Source organism: Gadus chalcogrammus, chromosome 9 (assembly GCF_026213295.1).
Source record: "Gadus chalcogrammus isolate NIFS_2021 chromosome 9, NIFS_Gcha_1.0, whole genome shotgun sequence".
In the NCBI taxonomy this organism is placed as follows: domain Eukaryota; kingdom Metazoa; phylum Chordata; class Actinopteri; order Gadiformes; family Gadidae; genus Gadus; species Gadus chalcogrammus.
The window spans coordinates 20,771,727-20,787,935 of NC_079420.1; the positions used below are offsets into that span (position 1 = coordinate 20,771,727).

The 16,209-nt window shown below is 44.1% G+C and overlaps 2 protein-coding genes and 1 long non-coding RNA gene across 4 annotated transcripts; 2 read left to right on the plus strand and 1 right to left on the minus strand.

The window, feature by feature from the left end:
* Nucleotides 1-205: 205 nt before the first annotated feature.
* On the plus strand, nt 206-8,294 carry znf592 (zinc finger protein 592). Its single transcript, XM_056599133.1, has 9 exons — nt 206-619; nt 1,034-3,345; nt 3,629-3,807; nt 3,909-4,082; nt 4,186-4,345; nt 4,445-4,735; nt 4,951-5,063; nt 5,179-5,320; nt 5,406-8,294. Exons 2-9 carry the CDS (start codon nt 1,054-1,056, stop codon nt 5,913-5,915), a joined length of 3,861 nt encoding a protein of 1,286 aa, XP_056455108.1. The 5' UTR covers nt 206-619; nt 1,034-1,053; the 3' UTR covers nt 5,916-8,294.
* Nucleotides 8,295-9,247: 953 nt separating this feature from the next.
* Nucleotides 9,248-12,788, plus strand: kti12 (KTI12 chromatin associated homolog). Of its 2 annotated transcripts, none has more exons than XM_056599385.1 (9): nt 9,248-9,499; nt 9,764-9,815; nt 9,915-9,967; nt 10,050-10,120; nt 10,433-10,512; nt 10,667-10,826; nt 10,949-11,011; nt 11,185-11,253; nt 11,816-12,788. In XM_056599385.1, the coding sequence occupies exons 1-9, from the start codon at nt 9,349-9,351 to the stop codon at nt 11,957-11,959; spliced, it is 843 nt and encodes a 280-aa protein (XP_056455360.1). In that variant the 5' UTR covers nt 9,248-9,348; the 3' UTR covers nt 11,960-12,788. The 2 variants fall into 2 exon arrangements, with proteins under 2 accessions (XP_056455360.1, XP_056455361.1); XM_056599386.1 differs by having other exon boundaries at nt 10,050-10,105; nt 11,816-12,783.
* A 284-nt stretch (nt 12,789-13,072) lies between these two features.
* LOC130389555 (uncharacterized) lies at nt 13,073-14,214 on the minus strand. Its single transcript, XR_008896568.1, has 4 exons — nt 13,917-14,214; nt 13,615-13,823; nt 13,247-13,430; nt 13,073-13,151 (listed from the first exon to the last, which is right to left on the minus strand). It is a non-coding gene; the product is annotated as an uncharacterized LOC130389555 (long non-coding RNA).
* Between the last annotated feature and the right edge of the window lie 1,995 nt (nt 14,215-16,209).

A 16,209-nucleotide genomic window follows, 5' to 3' on the forward strand; every position in this document is an offset into this window, starting at 1 on the left:
TATTATTACCTCCATATTTGCTTCGGGTTAAGTATGAACCAAAACGATTGTGCTGAATACATTTATTTATTCAGCACAATCTCACTGCCCGAAGCAGCATCGGGCAGTGAGATTCGAACCTCGTTCCGAGACGCTCACCTCACTACGGAACGCCTTGAACGGGATGCTCACAATGACCGTTACTGACGAGACAGAGGGAGGGACTTCTGATGTGATATCCGTTTTAGATAAATGTTCATATGGTGCTTTGTCAAAATCTTCGTCAAAACTTTAACAATTATTCTCATTGTTATTGTGGTTTTCATGGTTTATTCCTTCGTTTTTGGGACTGTTAACAGCGCACACTCGTTGGAAGTTTGAGAGCGGTGAATGCGTTGCTGTAGACCGGGGTAACGCTACATTCCAGAATCCCCTCCAAGCCCGTGCGGGTAGTACGTGCATCACAAGCAGGAAGGGGTGTGTCTAGCTTTGTAGCTAGCTAAGAGAAGGAAGGAATACAAGACGAAGCCAACTTAAATGCTATCAGAGCATAGAGGACCGTGGCTAACGCTAACTGTCAGCCAACAACCTATTCTGTCAGTCCTAGTTTTTAACGTGTTAATACTCATTGGAGCCAATGGTGAGTTCAGTGGGATTTTGACCATGAATAATGGCATTGTCAGTTGTATATGGCACACTGCGTGATCATCAAACGCTGTACGATGTGTCTCATTGCTGTGTTGCTAGCTAGTTGCTAATTCAGCTAATGTTTTGCATCAACCCATATAGTCTACTACCTGGGTCGTAGGCTCCAAAACAGTTGTATTTCGAGGATTTAGACCCAACTTCTTTGATAATAACACAATGTATATTACATGTTAATATGCGAGCTACTGCTTTCTTAGTTTGCAAATATTCAGCTCAAACTATAACCCAAATAACACATAACTCTATCACTAAAACAATTACATCAGCCACTTTAAAGCAAAGTATAATTGTGTTTAATGACGAATGGGAATGCTCTCTAACCGGTTATATTTGTTTGCTTTTCCAGGTATGTGATACCTCCCAGACATGGGTGACATGAAAACCCCGGATTTTGATGATCTTCTGGCTGCCTTTGACATTCCAGATGCTACAGGGTTAGATGCCAAAGAGCATGGGCAGGAGAGCCACGAGGATCCAGGGGGGCAGCTGAAACACACAGGGGTATGTCTGGATGATCACCTATTGGTTCACCAAGCTGTCACTCCGGCAGATGTTCCCGCCGTAAGTGTAATTGTGAAAAACACTAGTCGGCAGGAGTGTTTGGATGGTTTTGCCCAGAAGCTGCACTCAGTACCCAACTTGCAGAATGGATTCAGGGTACCTGGATCCTCCACTGATTCCAGTGAGTCAAGCAATGGTGGCTTTTCCAAATCCTATGCATCTCCACTGAACGGGGATGCCAGTAGGGAATTTCTGGGAAGGATGCCTGTTCAGCATAGATCTGAAGCAAAGTTACCCTTTTCCGAGTCTTTTACTCAATTCAGTCCTATCTCGAGTCCTGAGTCTGAGGACACGCCGAGCGCGAATGACAGTATTAATCCAAAACAAGAGAGACCCTATTTCCCTGAAGCCTCAGTTTTGGTTGAACCTTTGTCAGACAATCAAAGAAGGCCATCTCTCAGTATGTTTGACACTTTCCCTAAGGATTGTGGCGTTCCCAATAACAAGCACAATAAAGCAGAGCTCGGCATAGCAGAACATTTCAAAGGAATGGACTCACCTGAAATGTATTTTACAGACCAAATGAACTCACACAATAGCGCACAAACACCTGAAAATGGTGAAATTAAATTTGAGAGCAACTCCAGTACCATCTCAAACTCTGACATTCCCTCTCCTTGTCCGTTCGTCAAGTCCCAAGCATCTAAATTATCCTCTTGCCTTGAAGCACTGGCAGCTCTGAATACGCAAACAGTTCCCAGTGAGCAACCCTGTACTAAAGACCCCTCCTTCATGCACAATGACTGTGTGAAGGCCAGCCCCCGGTTTCCCCCTTCCCCCTGTAGTCCCAGGAGTCCCCTGGACGCGGTCAAGCGGTCGGCGAGGCCCTCCGACAGTCCCATGAGCGTGTGCAGTGAAAGCAGCGACAGGGTCCCCTCGGCGGTGGGCTCCGGCTCGCCGCTGGCCATACCCAAGGTCCGGATAAAAACCATCAAGACCATCTCCGGACAGATCAAGCGCACGGTCACCAGCGTGCGGCCCGACTCGGAGACGGACGAGCTTCATTCGGCCTGCGAGTCGTCCCCGTCGCGCAGCCAGGTCAGCGAGGACTCCTACGGCCTGTCATCCCCGCTCCAAACTCTCCCCGTGGCGGCTGAGAACGCCGTCAGAATGCATGCTCCTGTCCCTGCTTTAAATACCAGTACTACGAGCAATGCTCCTTCATCGACCCGCGCCCCCAACAAAACAGAGGGCCGCTCTAAGAGGTCAGCGACCGTCAACACAAGCGCTGCTTCCAAGGGGTCGGCCGCACATCAAAACCAGAAGCTGAGGAGAATAGCTCCGGGTCAGACGGGCCGCCCCGCTGGTCCCACCTTCCTACCCAAAGCGATGCACCTGGCCAACCTCAACCTGGTGCCGCACAGCGTGGCCGCCTCGGTCGCCGTGCGCTCCGCCGGCCAGCTCCCCGCCCAGCCCGCTCTCACCTCCTCCTCCTCCTCCTCCTCTTCCCCCCCCTCCACGCTGTGCAGCACGGCCCCCCTGGTGCACCAGGTCAAAGCCCCCAGCCCTCAGCCCCACCAGCGGGCGTCCATCCCCAGCAGTGCGGCGGGCACCCTGAGCAGACTGCTGAACAACGGCAACCCCGTGCCCACGTACGTGCCCGACCTGAACCCCCCGCCGGGCAGCGACCTGGGCCTGCCGCCGCGGGGGTACTGCTGCCTAGAGTGCGGCGACGCCTTCGGCCTGGAGAGGAGCCTGGCCTTCCACCAGGGCCGGCGCAGCGTGCACATCGAGGTGTCGTGCACGCACTGCGCCAAGACCATGGTGTTCTTCAACCGCTGCGCGTTGCTGGCGCACGCGCGGGAGCACAAGAGCGCCGGCACGGTGATGCAGTGCACGCAGCTGCACGTGAAGCCCATCGCCGAGGAACACATGTTCGTGCCGCTGGGCGGCGTGGCGGCGCCAGTGGCGCCGGCGGCAGGGAGCGCTGGGTCGCCGCCGCCGGCGTCTGCGGCCGCCGGCCAGCCGGTCATGCCCCTGTACCCGGACAGCTTCATCAGGCACAGGCTGCGCTGCGTTGAGTGCAACAAGCAGTTGTCTGACTACAAAGCGCTCGCAGGCCACTACCAGAGACTCTCTGAAGATGTGGACCGTCTGGTGAGTGGACATTCTGACAAGGATGTTGACCGATTTGTAAGCGCATAGAACAAAAATAACACGCTCTAAATATCACTGAATAAATGTGTGGCGGTTGCTCCAATACAAAAGCTTAAAACACCACAAAAATGTCCACTGATATAACCCTATTACTACTATTCAGTTATTTGCAGTAAATATAGATAAGTCCAAATAATATCAAATTCCTGAAAAGTTACGTAACCCCTGTGTTGTCTTCTTCATGCTTCTATGATGTAAAAACACTTTTCTTGTTTTGTGCAAGGTATGCGAGGTGTGCTCAATGTTGTTACCTAATAAGTGCAGCTTCAGGGCTCACCAACGCATCCACACGCACAAGGCCCCCTACTGCTGCCCCGAGTGCGGGGCCGCCAGCCGCTCTGCAGACATACAGAAGCATGTGAGGGAAAACTGCCTTCACTTTGCACGCAAGGCATGGTACAAGTAAGTCACGCCGAAACGCATGCCCAATCAGCCCTCTCAACGTCTGGCCTTAAAAGATCTCATGTCAAACAAATTTCACTCTTTGTTTCTTGTGCTTTCAGGTGTCTTCACTGTGAAATGGTTTTCAAGACGGTTCAAGGCCAGAAGAATCACATCGAGGAGAAACATTGTGTGGTCTTGTATAAGTGCTCCAGCTGTCCAGTGGCCTTTAAGTCATCGGACGGCTGCGAAATTCACATGAAAAACAAACACAACGTTAGCGAAACTTCCGCCCAGTGAGTTATCCGCCTACTCCCACCTTGGGAGACTCCTTGTAGCTCAGCGTTGACTTGATAACCAGCATGGCCTCTTTACTGTTTTTCTCTACCTTGGTTGCAGGTTAATCTTTAAGTGTTCATGTGAGACCATGTTCAAGAAAAAGCAATTACTGTTCCAGCACTTCTATCAGAACGCAGACACACGGGCCACGTGTGTCTTCAAGTGCCCCGAGTGCACTTCTGTTTTACCCCTGAAGCATTTGCTTATGCAGCACTTTAAGGTTTGCCTCCGCCTATTTCTCCACACCACTGAAATATCAAATTCAGTGTCAACACATGGTGGATGTCATGCTTCGTGTTTCTACCGTTTCTCCTTTTAGAGCGCGCACGGTGGGACGTTGAGGGAAGAGCCCAAAAAACAAAGCCCGGCAGCCCGGCCTTCAGTGCCTAAAGTCCAGCGGCTCAAGGTCCCCAGCCTGGCTAAACACAGGGTAGCCCCCAGCAGAGAGGCTCCCAGCAGAGAGGCCCCCAGTAGGGAGGCCCCCAGTAGGGAGGTGGAGCATCGGGTCAAGCCCCGGGGCCAGCCTACAGGCTGGACGTGCGGGGAGTGTCTCCAGGGGTTCCCTGACCGAGACGCCTATGTGTTACACATGAAGGACCACCATGGAAGGGTAATCACTTGTGGAAACATCTCTAGACGGCCTTGCTTGATGTTTTTAACCTTTGTGGAAGTTGTCTACATTTGTTTAAATTTGAATTGTAAAGGCTGAAGCTAAATTTACTTGGTTTGGCATTAAAATTCCCAAACACCAGATGATAATTGTACTTTACTTTCTATCTTCAGCTTTTGACTCATTTAAATGTCGATGTGCGTTTTCTCCCCCAGTCATTAAAAAGGTTTCCATGCCGACAGTGTGAGAGGTCGTTTAACTCCTCAACCAGCCTAAGGAGACATATTCGTAACGATCACAACGGAAAGAGGAAAAGTTACACTTGTTGGTAAGAAGTTCATCATCTCATTTGCAATTCTCAACAAATAAATATATATGTTCACCAGTCTTGATTCTTTTAAATAACCTTTTTTGCTGTTTTGATATGATTCTCTTATCTCTAGGTATTGCACAGATACAAAGACTATATTTGCCACCTGTGTGATGTTAAAGAACCACATCAGTCTTATGCATGGCATTAAAAACCCCGACCTGAATCTAATGCCTAAGACAGCTGTACAAGAAGGCATCAAGCCCTCGGGAGAGGTAATGTTCATGCATCCTTGACTACAGACTCATTAAATTACAATGTCTGCAGATACTCACCTGGCGGCTTGCTTTTGCCCTGCAGGGTTCCCTCTCTAAAAGGCCCGCTGCGGGCGCCCAGGAGGCGAGCCAGGAGGAACCAACAGATGACCCAGACGTCTCCTCAGCCAAGCGGCCCAAGGCCCAGTACCGCTGCTCCAAGTGCGGCTTCACCACGGAGGACGGCGCCCGTTTCCAGCAGCACATCCCCCAGCACAAGACGGAGGAGCACAGCCCGCAGTGCCTGCACTGCGGCCTCTGCTTCACGTCCCCGCCCGCGCTCCACCGCCACCTGTTCATCGTGCACAAGGTGAAAGACCCCCGGGCCAAGACGGAGGACTCGGAGGCCGGGGAGAAGGAGCCGGGGGGCCCGCCGCCGCCGCTCGGATTGCCGCCGGGCCCCGCCGCCGGCCCCGTGAAGGACTCGGGAGCAGGGCCCCCCGACACGGAGCCGTCACGAGCCCAGGAGCCACCGGGGTCCCACTGTGACGAGGACGGTGATTTAGGGCGGGGCGCCTCAAGCTCCTCACACAGTCTGGCGCTCCACAGAAGTTAAGAGGCAAGCCGTGGCCACCTTTTTCTGAGCAGCTTACCGAAGGCGATTATGCATTGTTTTGATGTTGTGCGCGAAGGCGGTACGTCGTTTTGGGGTCCCAGGTCGTTAATTCGAAACAAGATCCTGGCGTGTCTCGAACCACAGTATTTATGCGGTAACGGGAAACATGAGTTCATGTCTCCGTCATATTTTATGTTTGCACATTAGTGTGTGTGATATGTTGAGAAGTGCTGGGATTGAACCACTGTCACGGTAGAGCTGACAATTGTTTGCCTTTCTTCCTTTTGTTAAATGGTTTGAACCATCCTTAAAGGAGACTCAGGGTATGTCCTTTTTTTTTTTTTGAGCGGAGGGCTTTCTTTGTTTCCCCAGCCATCTGTTAAAAATGTACACATTTATATTCAAGCATCATTTACCGCTGCACATTATGCTCTCTGAATGAGATTCAGATCCATGGATTCAACTCTGATTGAACACGGTGGTAGAATGACAAATATACGTTTATAAGTTAAATATTTACACAAATATAGACACATTTTATTACAAGATGTTATATTTCAGTATACATTTGAAAAGCCGTTAGTTTTGCATCAACCAAAATATCTCTGCAAGATGAGGCCCATGTTCTACCTTGTGTTACATAGCCATCTGTGGCTTCATGTACAGCTATGGCTATGTATGAACTTGTGTATGTGCATCTGTGTGTGGACCCACATGTGTGTGTGGGCCCACATATTTGTTTGTGCTCGACTACCTTCAACCTGTTTTAATTGTTAATGTATTGCAGTTATTGTTGCACATTGTTCTGCCGTCTGTCTTTTTTTAATTACAGTAGGTAACCTGAGAGTTTAGAACGCCGCGGAGGTAACGAGAAGGTCCAGTAAAGCAGTATTAAATACCTCAACGTGTAGAATCCAGGAACGTGAAGGGAGACTATGAAGATCAGGGTATGGAGAATATGCAGAACGGATAGAAAATGGGAAATGGGAACGTTTCCCAGGCTGCATGACTGTTGCTTTTTTTTTTTTTTTTTTCATATTGATGAAATGTTCTCGTGGTTTTTAGAAAATGATTTGACAGAGATGGAGTAAACAAGTTGAGCACACCTCTTCAGAGCGGGAATGGTTGACTGTGTTCCACACACCTCTGAATAAGGTCTAAATTACAAACACAATCTGGATATTGGATGAATATCAGCCCTGATGGATTTGATTGCATTTGCCTGGGTCGTACCGCCCACATTACGGTTTCCCCCTCGGAAATCAAGAGGGATTGTTTAAACATTGTATGTCTGTGTTGGCAGGGGGTGTGCAATGTTGAATGAGTATAGCAGCGGATGTTATCTCCCACACTATATCTATAAATAATTGTTTGGGATTTGATGTGTAAAGTATTGGGTCATATTGACCAGATCAGTGGGTTAACTTTCAGTGTAAGAGGCATGAGCAGCTGTCCGTTTTCTGTCTTAGGCCTCTGCCTTCAAACCAACCTGGTAAGAAAATACACCCTCACCTATTGACCTGCACAGGCCAAAGTGAAATCTCTTTCTTTTCTTTGTAATGCTTGTTGAAGACATTTGTACTTTTTGATACATTGTGCGGCAATTTGTACAATCGTTTGTGTACGTATAGAGTAGCTATAATGTAACATGTCATTGGCAGCGTTACTTTAAGCCAACATCTGTTGCTGCATGCAGTGGCCCTTGTGCCTTGCTCACATCTTTACTCCAAATACTAATGAATAAATTGGTGCATTTAATTGACGCTCTCTCTGTCCTTGTATGTAATGTTTCATTGAATGACTCCACACACAGTGCGGCATGTTGAACGCCTGTGAAAGAGAATCTGGAGGCTTGGCGTTTCCATAATAAAAGGCCAGCACAGCAACCGTCAAGTACCCAAGCATTTCAGCCTGCATTATTCTCTGCCATAAAAGACCTTTCAGATGGTTAACATGTTTTGATGCGTCTTCTGGAAGGTGCTTAATTATGGTATGTAGTGAGATGTGCCCGCTGAGCAGAACCTCGCAGGATGAGAAGAAAGGGCAAGCTTCTGTTACATCCAGTGAAGAACCCACCAACCAGTGATGGATGACTCCATCCAATCAGAATGTTAAGCCCATCCTATCCCTGTATAAGTGCAGCTTCTGAACTGACAGAGCCGCAGAAAGGTGAAGAGGACTGGCCCTCCGCAGCATCACACCTGAATACCAGACCCTTATTCAGTGATGGCTTCTGTAATGGCAGTCGCTTGCCGAACAGGAGGTCTGTCTTTTATTCTCATCACATACTTCACCGTGACCTCTTCCATGACTCTTGATTTAACTGAACTCAGAAATAAAGTTTCAAAGATCAAAATGAACCCCAGGGGAAATCTATGGGCAACAGGTGAGTGTATCTCTTTGCATTTATTATTACATTTGTCGTATTTTTAAATGATAATAATTATAATAACTATTATTATTATTATTATTATTATCTTTATTTTTAGCATTCATTTTTATTTAGTAATAATTATTGTGATTATTTTTATTTTCCATTTGTTTTATATAACTTGTTACGATTAAATTGTTGGTTTCATAAGGTCACTTCATGGGCAAGAAAAGCATTGTGGACAGCTCTATTATGGACCCTGCCTACAGAGATTTGGATAACCCCATCCAAATGAACGCTGAAGATATGAGGGAACATATGATACAAGAGTTAAAAATTGTTCTACAAGGACAACAGAAACGTGATTTGGAAAGGTTTGTATATTATTATTTTACCATAATGATTATAATTATTGTTGTTGCTGCTGTTTGTAATGTGCAACATGTATTTTCTCACTTCTATTATAGAAAACGAGATCCTGCTTGAATATGAACAAAAACCATGCTTGCAATGTGACATTTATAACACATAATCTAATTATTGGATAATATTCATAAAGTAAAGCGAAAACATTGTAAACGAAATGTTCAATGTGCTTTTTTAAAAAAGATATAGTGTCTTATTGTGTTTGACGTAAATTCTTGATATTCTGACCATGTGAATTATGTTATTGTTGAAATATTATGCATTTGTTAAGAATTGTCATGGCATGTGATGCGTTTATATCATGTAATAAACAAAGTTACCTACCCATGTTTCATCGCTTATCGCCTATAATTCAATTGTTTTAAATTGAGAATGACATGTAAAGGTATAACCGATTTTGACATTAGTTAATGTGCGACTAATTATATTACAACAATGACCGTAAAAGCTAGGTGAATCTAATGTTATGGCGCCCTGTAGTGGCGATAACCCAAAATGGCAACGACGGTAAAAGACATAAACGGGGCGTCAGGCTCCTTTCGCTTCCGGGTTAGGCAGTTTTAATCGGTAACATGCTACATCCAATCTGACAAACTTTTATATCAGAACAGCTTGTTGGTGGAGCAGGTGAATACGATGCCCCTAATAGTGATGTGTGGGTTCCCCAGCAGTGGTAAAACTCGCAGGGCTAATGAAATAAAGGATTATTTTGAGAAGAACACAGAAAGAAAGGTCCACATTGTAGGGGATGGGACCATGCGCATTGAAAAGAATACTGTTTATGCAGGTAGGACCACAAAATCTAAACAAATCAACCGTTCTGGTTGTATTATTATAACAGTTGGCTATCTGGGTCGTATACAAATATTTATTATAACGTTATACACATAATGGGACTGCCAGCTATGGCATTAGTGTTATGTTGGTGATGTCAGATTTATCCAAGTGAAACTTTATAATTATGTTGCCTAATGTTTTGATTCCAAATCAATTATTCCCGTGATAAGTTACTGTTTAGCCCACCACGAAATGATTGCTGGGTGTGTTACAGAGTCACCAAGAGAGAAAAATGTGAGAGGTTCTCTGAAAGCTGAAGTTGAGAGGTTCGATTTTCCACATTTGATAATGTGTTTGATCTTGTAATGGAATCATATAGTGCTATAACTGTTATCTATCTGTTAATTGTGCCATTTGTTGCTTAGGAAGATCAACAAGGAAGATATTGTCATTTTGGATTCGTTGAATTACATCAAAGGTAAGCATACCACTTGATACAAAGGAAAAACTGCATGCATGAAGACCCTTGTTATTCTCATTCTACTCCTTGCACTCTACAGGGTATAGATATGAACTCTTCTGCCTCATCAAACACACACAGACACCCCACTGTGTAGTAAGTATGACCACGGTAAAATAACTCAAAAACAGACCTAAACCACTGTTCACATCACATCCATGTTAGATTTCAGCTTATTTCTAAACGGTTCGGACAGACTCTGCGTTGTGTATTTTCAGTCGTAGTAGTAATTCTTGAAGTCGAAATCAAAGCAGCTTGACAGGTTGGATCAGAGGGTTGAATAGATGGTTTATTCCAGGATGTAATACAGCGAGATACAGACTTAGGTTGAATAATCTATAGTGGACCCGGTGGTCGATGACTTGTTCCTTGGCTGTCGAACCCTCTTCTCGTCTATGATTTAATGGATGGTCTTTTATACAGGTTTACTGTCTGACCTCAGTTGAAGTGAGCTCAGCATGGAATAGCAGCAGAGAGCCCAAGGAGCAGTACACCCAAGAGATGTAAGAAGCACCCTATTTGAAGTCTTGTATCCCTTTACGCGTATGCTCCAACACTAAGCAATTACATCTCCTTGATCTCTCATCCGCTGAGTTTGGAAGAGAAATCCTCCTGACGTCAGCCTGTTTACTTGCTGGTGTTGTGGTTCCTTTGTAGCCTGGATGCTCTGGTGCTGCGGTTTGAAGCTCCCGACTCCAGGAACCGATGGGACAGCCCTCTGTTCACCATCCAGCAGGAGGACACGCTCCCCTTCGACGGCATCTCCGACGCCGTCTTCAAGAGGAAAGCTCCCCCGCAGAACCAGTCCACCCTGAGTGTGAGTCACACAGGCCCCCTAGGAATGTACGTCCATTGGGGTCTCCACTTGAATGGGCTTTTTATCCAGAAACAGACACAGCATGAATATATGGGTGTTTACTGGCTTGTCTTTTTCTGCAGCAACCGCTGTCCTCTACTAACTTCTTATACGAGTTGGACAAGGTGACACAGGAGGTGTTGATGGTAAGCTCTCAGGCTGTCTTTAATTCGTTTGACCTACGGGTCAGACTGCTTATTAACAACACATGTACACAATTACCCACAGTACATTGATGTGTGTCCCACTGATTACTTTAGCTTCAAGTCCATTGCTATGTATGTGTAAAAAAAAATACAGTTTTACTTCTTCGTTTCAGGCTATTCTCAATGCTCAGAAGACAAGCATTCCTGGTGATCTCATCACTGTTCCTGGAACCACAGACAAGATATCCTTTTAAATATTTAAGATCTAGAAAATTGCTATATGTGAAACTGTATTTTTTTGTTATGCAGCTATTCATATCCATATTATATATTGGGGTAATGCAAAACCGGTGAAGTAAACTAGCCTTCCCAGCTGCAACCCCAGGTAGGTTATATACTTGCAGTAGGGACACTCCCCTTATACCAATTGAGCAGACGTCTGAGTAGAGCAGCTGGTGTAAATGATGGGGCCACGCATCAAAGAGCGTACGTTTTAATGGGAGTCAGCTGAAGGCTGCTGATGGCTCAGAGAGACGGCACGCAGTTGAATTTCTGAACGGAGCTCAATTCGATTAGCACGACTTCGGTGAGTCATTTTCAGTAGCAAGCACTTTGATATTCCCTGCTGGCTCAATTTGAAAATGTTAGCCCTGGAAAGTAAACTGGTCATCAGACAACTTTTTTGTTTCATCCTTATGGCGCTTTTATGTGTCCTATATTACTTTGGTCAAATAAGGTTAACAGCTTCCAAGCGTTTTGTCACATGAATGAACACACAATCTGTCCTTAACCTGATGTTATTACATTGAATACACCAGGAGCTTCAACATGGCTGAACTGAGGAAACTGAGACGCCAGTTCATCAGCTACACCAAGCTGCACCCCACAGAGAACATAGGACACGTTTCAAACATGTTTGTGCAATATTTGAATAGAAGTCTTAATTAAGCTACATTTGTATGTTATATGTTCAATAAACTTGTATTTATTTTCAATTTATACCATGGTCTGGGGGAATACTCGATTCTGATCTGCTGCAGGGTGTGCATTAACCCCTGATATAAGACACCTGCTTAGTAGTTCCAGTCAAATTATCTGTTCAGTTTTCAAAACGAGGGCTGGTTAATGGTGAAAAATGAATTAAAGTGTAATCAGAAAATGTGGTTACATGCTATATGACCCTATAGTATCTGTGATATAAAGGCTGGGACGAATTTCAAATTATAAATAGACCGTGGCTATTCCCATTGAAACAAATTGCATGGTGATTCGGTCTTCAAAACGAGAGCTGGTAAATTGTGAAAAATGAATTAAACTGTAATCAGACAACGCGGTTATATGCTATAGACCCTAGAGCAGGGGTCTCAAACTCAACTTACCTGGGGGTCCCTGGAGGTAGAGTCTGGGTGAGGCTGGGCCGCATGAAGTATTCCACAGAAAAAAGGAGCACAACTGACCCCATCGAAGTTAATGATCGGGCTATAATTAGATCACGTTGGCTATGTAAACATTTTAGCGGCCTTTGGCTTTTATCCAGACTCAGGACACGCAACTCAAAATTGGGACGGTCCTGGCAAAACCTGGACATCTGGTCACCCTATCACAAGTGATTAAAAAAGCGTGGCAAGCCACTCTGTGCGTTTGAAAACAACGGTTTATTACTACGGTATACTACATTATATACGACTACAGTTTACTACATAAACTACAATCTACTGAAGTAAATTACAGAACTTTTATTATACTTTTATTTTGCTATAGAATACTATAATTACGATACCATAGTACTATATATACTGCATTACAATAACTGCATTATGCAGTATTTTGTTGTTCTTTTAACTATGTCATTGTACTTTACCTAATGGATATTTTCAACTGTATCACTTTTTGTTGTTGCCATTTTTAACCATAGTGCTGTAACAATAATTCACTGCACATAAATTAGGCCTACAACCACCATTAACACAGTGTTTTCTACAGACTGCTAAAATACAAAAAAAATATAACAAAAGTTTAACTTTCTTTAAACAGTTGATAATTTATTGTTTCTGAAATTTGGCAGCATTGTTCAGCTTTTGTCGTATAAATGCTTTTATGTTCGTATCAGTTATGTAGGTGAACTTAAACTTAGCAGGATCTGTGGGAATACACACACACAAACAAACACATACACGAAAGATGAGAATGAGGGTATCACTCAACCAACATCTTTTCTCATTTCTATATACCTACTTGTTATTTCAACAAGGTCCTGTTTGGCTACGCCAGGTTTTCCTTCTGTGCAGCTGCTGGATGACTGGCCAGTCACTGAATGGCCTGCCATATATTCCCTGGTATACATCCCATGTAGGAGATCATTTATGAACTTCTGGGGGCTTTGGAAGGAGCAGCGCTCCACACGTCCTTTTGGAATGACCTTTAATGCAAGTAGATAACATTACCACAAATCTACTTCAACATACAGCAGACTAGCGTCTTGCCTCAATAATATATATATATGCATTTAGATGAACCGAGTGTACGGCTGATGCATTTAGAAAAACAGTGCAACTGAAACTAAGTAACTTAACCTATACAAATAAAGTCAAACAGATTCTTACAGAGTGGCCCAGGGCCTCTGTTGCTGATGCTGATGATGGACCTGGAGCTGGTGATGGGTGTTCTGTTGCTGGTGCTGGAACTGCTGTTGGTGCTGGTGATAGTGTTGGTTCTGGTTTTGGTCTTGGTCTTGGTCTTGGTATTGGTGTTGTCGTTGGTCTTGGTGCTGAGCGGAGAAACTCCTCCATCTTCTGCAAAACGTCTGGCAGCACTGAGCAAAGGATTCCAAATAGCCTTTTAGCTAACATGTAAAACAGAAAAACCCTTGTGTAAAAAAAAACAAAGTTTTCAACAATAGCATTACATTTCAATGTTGCTATTTTTGCCTTGAGAGAATCATTTTCCCTCGGCAGCCTGTGGTTGTTCTCCCTCAACAGCTCACAAGATGGGTGATGGCACTGAAAATAAAAATTCCATTAAAAAAACAAAACTGACTCACATACACCTGGGCAAATACAGAAGCCAGTTAGAGGGTACAAAGCTTACAGCTGATAGATTACAGGAATATATTGCTGTATCTATCCCTATACTATAGAGTTAGGAAATAAAAACTTTAATTGTAGGTAGAACATTAAGTGCAGACAGTTTATTGCATTAGTGGATCTTACCTGGTTTCATTAATTGAGTTCAGCTGACATGATCCTATGACAAACAGAAGATGTACATAGAGTTAAGGGTTACATCAAGACTGTACAACAGAGGTCAGCAGGGGGGATAAGCCTGAGTGAGTAGACAATGTAGGCGGAACAGGAGATGAATACTCAAATCTAATCTTGTTAATATGCTTAATAAGTTGACAGAAAGCAAAAAGTCAAAATGATCTGACAGGCCAGGCAAAGCAGGCCAGTTGGCGACCCCATGGTGTACAATATGACAGACAACATTAGGCTACATCACATTACAATAATTCACTGATTTTAAGAAGCACTTCCATACGGTGAATATTTGTACATCACTGCACCAATACCTTGCTTTTCCAGTTCCATTAAGACGTTAAGACCTGTGTTTTTTCTCTTCTTCTTCTTACATTGACTTAACTGAGGATCCTTTAAATCATAATGAAGTTTCGTTTTTCAACGATTTTAATTTAACTCATCCACAAGGCCCATAGATGACATTTCTGTAATAAAACTTTAGTTACCCACCAGCGATACTTTTTTCGAGTTTGTCTCCACCATCAAGATAATGCCTCCTCTTGCAAACTAACTCCTCTCTGTTGTCTGAAAACGTCAAAATTATGACGTTTTCATAATGTGTGTTTAAAATGCTAGTATTATTTTGGGCAAAATAAAGTTTCTCTCTATAAATCCAGGCCGCGCACCCCACACTTCCCCCACACTTCCCGCGCCTCACATTATAGGCCGCGAGCTAGGGGGCCTTATCATGCCTACCGTTGCGAGCTTAACAATTAACAACGTTTTTGAAACGAAAACGTTTACCCTGATAATTGAAATATTACCATGTGTATGTAGTTATGCACATATTTTATATAAACATAGTCAAAGGAGAAAAAAACTTGTGTTACTTACCACTGACTGATATAATCCGTCCTGGACATGACACAATCCTTCCCTTGTTTGGCCAATTAACTTTATACGTTACAAAAGGATCTTTTAAATTTACTTCGCCTACCACCCATGATATTTCGCCTATGTCCACAGCCCCTTCATCCGGTAAGTCAAATAGTGCATATTTTGCCATTTTCTTTATTTTTCCGTAGCAAACTCACGACTAAAACTCACGACTCGACTGTCAAATATTCAACGGACGTCTCACGCGCTGCGAATGCGTAGAATATGTTTACAACCGCATTCGCAGGCTCGCAGCGCGTGAGACGCTCGCGGGTTTACAGTTGTCTTTTTCAGTTGTTCAGTTGTTGTTTTCAGTTTAAATTTGTCTGCATTGACAGTCGTCTAACTGCAAAATGTCACGAAATTATAAACGATATTTGTCCGATTTTTCTATACCTGTGCCAAAAACTACAAGATGGTACAGAAGTCAATTGAGAACAGAGGAACGGCCAGCAAGTTCGACCGAGGAGGTAAGAAAAACTGGAATAAGAGCGCCTCCTTGCGACACTTTGTCGAAGTAATTCCCTACAGCTAAGCCAACCTCTATTTGTCCACTGGCTTCCAGATTGATTCAAGGCCTTGATTTGAAGCTGAATTCTCTGATGACGGAGACCTTGATGATCAAATGAATACACAGTCTATGGTGTGTACACACTAAACACAAAGTTAATTAAGAGAATGGATTTTAAGAAATTATAACTGTACAATTGTAATTTAAGTTCAAGCTGCCACAAACAGCTACTTTCTATTTGCTGTGGATCCTATTACTCAATCATCAATGCAGAATTCTGTCATAAAGTCTTATATGCCACTCCGTTCTCCCTATTTCAACTAGGTGGTTTTGCGTTTTGTGTGTACACACTTGCTCAACATGGTCTGGTGGATCATCACAGGGGAATTCAGCTTCATCTGAAGAGTCAATCTGGAAAAGCCAAATTTACCAATGAGTTTGGATACCCACAGCAGTAAACAATTCGAAATTCACCATTACTGTAAAATTTGCTCGCATTATATAGGTAAGTTGTT

Coding starts and splice junctions, on each gene's coding strand:
- kti12 (XM_056599385.1), top strand. CDS start 9,349: ATGCCCCTAATAGTGATGTGTGGGTTCCCCAGCAGTGGTAAAACTCGC. Junction 9,968..10,049: donor TTCGTTGAATTACATCAAAG/GTAAGCATACCA, acceptor TGCACTCTACAG/GGTATAGATATGAACTCTTC. Junction 11,254..11,815: donor TTCCTGGAACCACAGACAAG/ATATCCTTTTAA, acceptor TGATGTTATTAC/ATTGAATACACCAGGAGCTT.
- znf592 (XM_056599133.1), top strand. CDS start 1,054: ATGGGTGACATGAAAACCCCGGATTTTGATGATCTTCTGGCTGCCTTT. Junction 4,083..4,185: donor GTTAGCGAAACTTCCGCCCA/GTGAGTTATCCG, acceptor CCTTGGTTGCAG/GTTAATCTTTAAGTGTTCAT. Junction 5,321..5,405: donor GCATCAAGCCCTCGGGAGAG/GTAATGTTCATG, acceptor TTTGCCCTGCAG/GGTTCCCTCTCTAAAAGGCC.